The sequence below is a fragment of the Triticum aestivum genome, chromosome 2A (assembly GCF_018294505.1).
Source record: "Triticum aestivum cultivar Chinese Spring chromosome 2A, IWGSC CS RefSeq v2.1, whole genome shotgun sequence".
In the NCBI taxonomy this organism is placed as follows: Eukaryota; Viridiplantae; Streptophyta; class Magnoliopsida; order Poales; family Poaceae; genus Triticum; species Triticum aestivum.
Window position 1 is genome coordinate 742,437,516 of NC_057797.1, and position 6,218 is coordinate 742,443,733.

Here is a 6,218-nt window from a genome sequence, read left to right on the forward strand (position 1 = left end):
GTTCCACGGCCCTCAGCGCACGCCTCACCCGGCCTCCACTCTCCCCTTCCCACCGTAACGGTTTCCCCCCCGTTCTCGCCCGTCCTCTCTCGCCACCCCGGCCGGACACGCTCCGACGCTCGTCGTCGAAGCCACGCGCGAGCGGCCGTCGACGATGACTGAAGCTGAACTCGCCGCGCCGGAGCGCTTGGCCGTGTCAGCGGCTGGCTCCATCTCGGCCACTCCTCGCGGAAGGGCTCCCGTGTAAGCAATCGCGGCGGCGCGCACCGGTCCGGTGAATCCGAGTTTGTGCGGAAGGAGGTCAGTCTGCATTCTCACACTCCCGTTGGACTGAACATACTAATTTCACTTGGCATGCTGCGTCCATTTGATTCCACTTTTGCGATGCTGCTCACACCTACTACAGTACCATGTTAAGTCTGAAACCCATAATTCCTGCCCTGATACACCGAGTATATGTACTACTACATGAGATCTGGCCAGTTTCAGGAACAAAATCACACAGGAGACAGCAACCTTGTTAGTGTCAAGACATTCAGAACACAGGGATCAATCTAGCCCCCTAGCCAGATTCAGGAACAAATTCACACGGGAGACATCAGCCTTGTCGGTGTCAGGACATTCAGACCAAGAATCCTTCCTCAAAAGGATGCACATAATAGCATGCTACTCACAAATTAGCCACATCCAAGAGCAAACACAAGTTCATACACCTAAGGAACAGGGTAATGCTGGCCACAACGCTACAAAGCACACTAATACTTGTAATACATACACGGCATCCACACTCCATGGTTCTTCCTAAACCTGACAAGAAACACAGCTCAACAGGTAACTGATACACGCTTAATTTACACATGGAAATGGAATTTATCATGGATAGAGTTACCCTTGGTCTCTGTCAGCTAAGCACTCAGGACCACCTTTGGTTTGATTATGGCATCCCTCCTCCTTCCTGTCAGGATCCTCTTGAGCAAGTTGGGGTTCCCCTTCTGCTTGCTTGGGACAACGGCTAGTGATACGGCCTTGGCGGCGGCTTCTTTCTTGCAGCTTCCGCTCACAACGGAAGGCTTGGCGGGTGGAGCCACCGGTGTTGGGTGAGAATAACACGATTCTGAATCGTCACCTCCCCCGTCGGCCGAAAATTTTCTTTCATGTGGTGGCCTTATTTCTGAGCATATAATCTCCTTGGTCTTCGGGGAGCTGAGGTCATCAAATCCCCCGTCGTCGACGGCTAGCATCTCATTCAGTGACTTGGACCGAGGTTTTCGCTCTGGACGAACCGAGGTGGCATCCTTTGGCGATGCAAGTGCTTTCAGTTGCTTTCCCAGGTTTAGGATTGTCTCCTGACACTCAATGAGCTTCTCTGATGCTGTCGAGATCTCCAGCTGCTGTGTGAACAAGGGGATTAAATGTTAACTTCAAAAACTTATTTACTGGTAAACTGCCAAATGAAGGTAATAACTCATGGACTAAAGAGCCCTTCAAAGCAGGGTGTACTCAAGAAACTAGTAAATTGATTGAATCGATCTGAAAACATGTTCAATTATTTCCAGTGGTTTCACAGCAAAGGCAGTTAGGATTGGTCATTTACCGTCATATAGGATCACAAATTTGTAATATACAAAGTGGGCATAAAATGGTGATATGTTATGTTACGTTATCAGAACAGAGCAAAAATGAAGCAAGAGTGTCATTTCAAATTTCCTTATTTCCTATTTAAAAAACTATTGCATTTGAGGTTGCATGCAATTCTGGTTGCTACAAGAATAGAATGAATGCTATATAGCTTCACAAAAGGAAAAATTGTATACATATTAGAGAAAGGACACCATCAATATGGAGCAAATTTCTTGCATAAGGCTGTAAATAAATATGTATTTTCTTTCTCCTAAAAAAAGAGCTAAGCTATCTTTAAAACCACAGAATTCAACAAATAATATAGCGTGGATCTTACCGCTTGTAGATTTTTATCTTTATTCCCAGAAACACATTTTGGGTCTTCTTCAGTAGAGTGACTGCTTCCCTGTAGATTGCCCTTGTTTACCTCAGAGTTAGCGATGGATTTGTGTTTGTCAAGTTCACTCACTGTTGATTTACCATCAACACCATGTGTTACCAGATTTCCTGTTTCTTTCAATGCATTAAGTTCTGCTCGCAAACTTGAAGATTTTACTTCCGGTGCATGGAAGAATGAGACTCCATTCCTTATACTGTCTGTGTCATTATCAGCTTTAAGTCCAATATCCATGGGGCTTGATTGAGAAACTAGTGACATCTGCACGCTGTTTGGAGTGCCGGGTTCATCTATGCCATTTGTGGCTTGGACTCCTATTTGTTTGGCTGCAACAGCTTCATGCACATCAGTGCTATCTAAATGCAAATGCTTTATGATAGTTTCCCTCATCTCTGATACATCTTGCAGTGAAAAGCAGTGGTTCAGTATCCAATCTAGTGTGAGGCTCACTTCAAGAACAAATCTTTCGACATCAGTATTCCCATACAGAAGCTCATTGCATACAACAATGAAGTGTCGCAGTACACATGTGAGTTCTGATGTTTTCCATAAGAATGCATGAGCGAAATAACCAGTTATCAGCGTAGATTGATCACCCATGTTGCCACCAGATTGCACAAGGTTGCTACTGTAATCTTTTGACGATCTCTGGATAACTCCCTCGACAAGTTCAATTAACTTCAGGAGTCCCTTCTCAGTCTTGTGCGGGTGAACTTGATTAGCTGTTTCACTGAGACCATCAACTGGAACCAGCTCTTTACCTGCTGATTCTGCTGCCTCTCTCTTTACATCATATGATTTTGAAGGCTTATCATCACATACCATCGCTAGCCTTTCTATTTCTTCAAAGTCATCCATGAAACTTAAGTCTGACATTCTTGTGCTCTTACAAGAAGGTGTAGTCAGCTTCCCCTTCTTGAAATGTTCAAGTTCAGAAATCAAGGCTGATGCCCATGAACCAGAACAGCTGACATTATCTTCATTGCGACCACCCTCGGAGATAGATGAAAGAGGATTTTCAACCACTGTAGGACTCCTTTTTGCCAGTTCTGTGGTAGCTCGATCACCTGATAAGTCTTCGAGTTGAGCTTCAACTTGGGAAAGTTTAGAGGTTGTGCGAGCAAGCATGGTACGGGAATGCTGAAGTTCACCATCCTTTCTAGAAAGAGATTCCTGCATGGCCTTATTTTCATCTTCCGTCACGTGTAGCCTTGCAAGCAATGAAGGACTTACATGTGATGCATTGGAAGTGTTCTGTGTCTGATCATATGAATTGAAGGATGGCGAAGAATTCAACTTTCCCGTCCTTATGTGTGTTGTACTGCTGCTCAGTGTTTCAACTTCACTTCTCATTCTAGCAATGGCAGCTGGTCCTGGTAGCCTTTTACGTACCATTGAGCGCAATCTCTTGCATTCTTCTTCTAGCTTAGTAATCTTCCTTACATTTTCAAGATGTTGTTTGTGTGAAGCATCAGCAGATTTGAGGTTACACTTCCTTTCCTCACTACGAATATCAAGTTGCTTCTGCAGCATGCAAACCTCATATCTAAGAGAAGAATTTGATCTCTCTGTTGACTCTAGTTTTACTGCAAGGTCCTTCAAGTCCGACTCTTTCACTGCATTTGATTCAGTTAGATCTAAGATGATTTTCTCTTTTGCTGAGAGGATTTCAGATAGTCTGCTGTACTCATCGTCCAAGCTAGCAATTATGTTCTCTTTCTCCGCGACATTTTGTTCTAGATTCCAAACTTTATCCTTCTCACAAGAAATTATTTGAGCAGTATCCTTTATCAACAACTCCCTCTCTTCCGCTGCAACATTTAGAGCCTCATCAAGCTGACAAATCCTTTGCTCAACCATGGCTTTCTGATGTAGAGTATCATCAAGTTCTGTCTTGATAGCTATAGCTTCAGCCTCTGCTTTCTCCCAGCCTGGATCATTCGTAGTCAAAAAGGGGTTGGTCAGAAAATAAATAGCCGACATATATGCATACGTGCATGTGGCATTTATACTTCTAGGATGAGATAAATCATATGTCCAACTACTTATGACCAGGAACTTGTACTGAAATGAGAGTGATGAATGGAGTGGTACCTAGTATGGCTTCTTCAGCTACTTTTGCTTGCTTGGATAAAATAGCATCCTTCTCGAAGCATTCAGCATGAGCAAATGAAAGTTGTTCATTTAAGCCTTGCAGTGATCTCTCTAGCCGTGCAATCTTCTCCTTGAGCATTTATGAGTTAATTAGCAAGTACTGAATAAACTTAAAAATTCTTAATGTGTAGAGCTGTAGATGATATACCTCCTGTTCCTTATCTGATATATTTGGTTTATTCTTTACTAAAACTGTCCTTTCTGATGCCTTCTTTCTCCAAAGCCATGTTTTATGGTCCATAAATAGATGCTCTCACTTTTTACCAGTAATCAACGATACACAAGATTCCCCGGAAATTAGAAGTAAATGCAACATTAGTGGTGCATATTTATATCAATTCATACAGTATAGGTGCTATTTGGGTAAAAGAATCAGAAATGTGTATCAATTCAACTTTGCAATCCTTTCGACAAATCAAGTAAACATCTCAGTATCATTTCGTTTCTACAAATCTGCAGTTCCGGTTACCTAATCCACTGGGCAGGATTAACAATTTCTACTTGTGCCAGCTGCAATGTCCTTCACTTTTGATGCAGATAGCGACACATAACTAAAAAAGCAACCACAGGGTATATTGAGGTGTTTGCTCAGTTCTATCCCCAGTGCACCCACCACTTGCTCCAAAAGGCTATATCGTTAGCCAAATGTACTATATTTCCTTCCAAAAGACAGATAATACAAAATTAGCCACCAGATGCTACCTTCTTCCAGAAACCAAGTGGGTGGCCGTCCACTAGCATTGCACCGATCCACAACTGTGAGAGCAACCCACCAGTGAAGCCATTTAACACTGATAGGTACATAGAACATCTATCTAATTAAGTAAGCCAATTACGCCGTCCCGGAAGTCAAAATTGGTAAAAGTATTGCAAGAATAGCATACAGAGAAAGAGAAGTGCCTCTCCTCTGTCCCAACAACATCACTAGTGGCACTGAGGAGTGCTTCTCCTCTGTCTCGACAGAATTACTGGTACTACACAACGCAGGCGCATCCATTGATAAGGATGGCGCCTAACGCAAGTACTCTTTTCGGCAACCACAACTCAGCCTTTTATAACCAATTAATGAAGCCGCTATGCAAACTGGGAATCAGGACCAAACTGACACTCTCTTTGTGCACCTCCTTGTGCAGATTGGCTACACCAAATCGAGGAGCCCCCAGACAAAGAGTAGAGAAGGGAAGAAGCCTCAAGCAAGCAGTGAAACCCCACTAGAAATACCCACACAAGAATCGAAGCAGGAGAGGAATCGGCGCAGCAAGCAGCTAGAAAACCTCTGCGCGTGCAAGCAACTAGCTATAATTAGCAAGTGCAGTGAAGCAGCGGAGCCAAACCCATCGCCATCGATCCCCCCGGTACCTCCAAACCACCATAACCCCCTAGCTAGCTCCGCTCCAGATAGATATCCCCATCGTTTTCCCAACCACCAAACATGGATTGAGAAACACATACCCAAAGGACAAGGGCGGCATGGATAGAGAGATTGCAAGAACACAAGGGATGGATGGTAGCGGTGAGCTGAGCTGAGAACTGACCTTCGTTCCAGTGAGTGAGTGGCAGTGGCTCTGCCGCCGCTTGCCGAGAAGGGACTGTTGTGCTGCTGGGTCACCTGTGACACTGTGGAGGCATCCTATGGTATGGAGGGAGGGAGGAAGGGGGTGGTGATGAGTCAGGTGACTGTGAGGACAAGGACACAAAGCTATCGTCTTCAGCTTTTTCTGTGGGGGCAGAGGCTGGGTGTCCCTAGCAAAAAGGAAAAGGGGTTCACGGCTGGGCCCTTGAGATGACAAAACTGCTACAGGATGACCAAAAAAGCTGCCTCATCAGAGATTGTAGAAAGATCGTCGTGAGGCCGTGATCGACGGTGGGTTTAAGTGTCGGCGGTGGCGGTGGATACATACCAGAGTTGCGTACGTGCGACGGCGTTCAGCTCTCCATTGATTATCTCGTTTGGGTCATGGTGTCGAGATTTGGTCCTAGCACATCTGTTTTTGTTACACTCCCACGCCGACTCTCAAACCGTACATCATATCCGTCCGTGGATCAA

The 6,218-nt window shown here is 44.7% G+C and overlaps 1 protein-coding gene across 13 annotated transcripts; it reads right to left on the reverse strand.

Moving 5' to 3' along the window:
• Positions 1 to 637: 637 nt before the first annotated feature.
• LOC123190778 (filament-like plant protein 7) lies at positions 638 to 5,973 on the reverse strand. Of its 13 annotated transcripts, none has more exons than XM_044603499.1 (5): positions 5,707 to 5,973; positions 4,320 to 4,427; positions 4,112 to 4,235; positions 1,958 to 3,948; positions 638 to 1,391 (listed from the first exon to the last, which is right to left on the reverse strand). In XM_044603499.1, exons 2-5 carry the CDS (start codon positions 4,410 to 4,412, stop codon positions 906 to 908), a joined length of 2,694 nt encoding a protein of 897 aa, XP_044459434.1. In that variant the 5' UTR covers positions 4,413 to 4,427; positions 5,707 to 5,973; the 3' UTR covers positions 638 to 905. The 13 variants fall into 13 exon arrangements, with proteins under 13 accessions (XP_044459434.1, XP_044459432.1, XP_044459431.1 ...); XM_044603497.1 differs by having other exon boundaries at positions 4,112 to 4,238; XM_044603496.1 differs by having other exon boundaries at positions 638 to 1,388; positions 4,112 to 4,241.
• Positions 5,974 to 6,218: the final 245 nt, after the last annotated feature.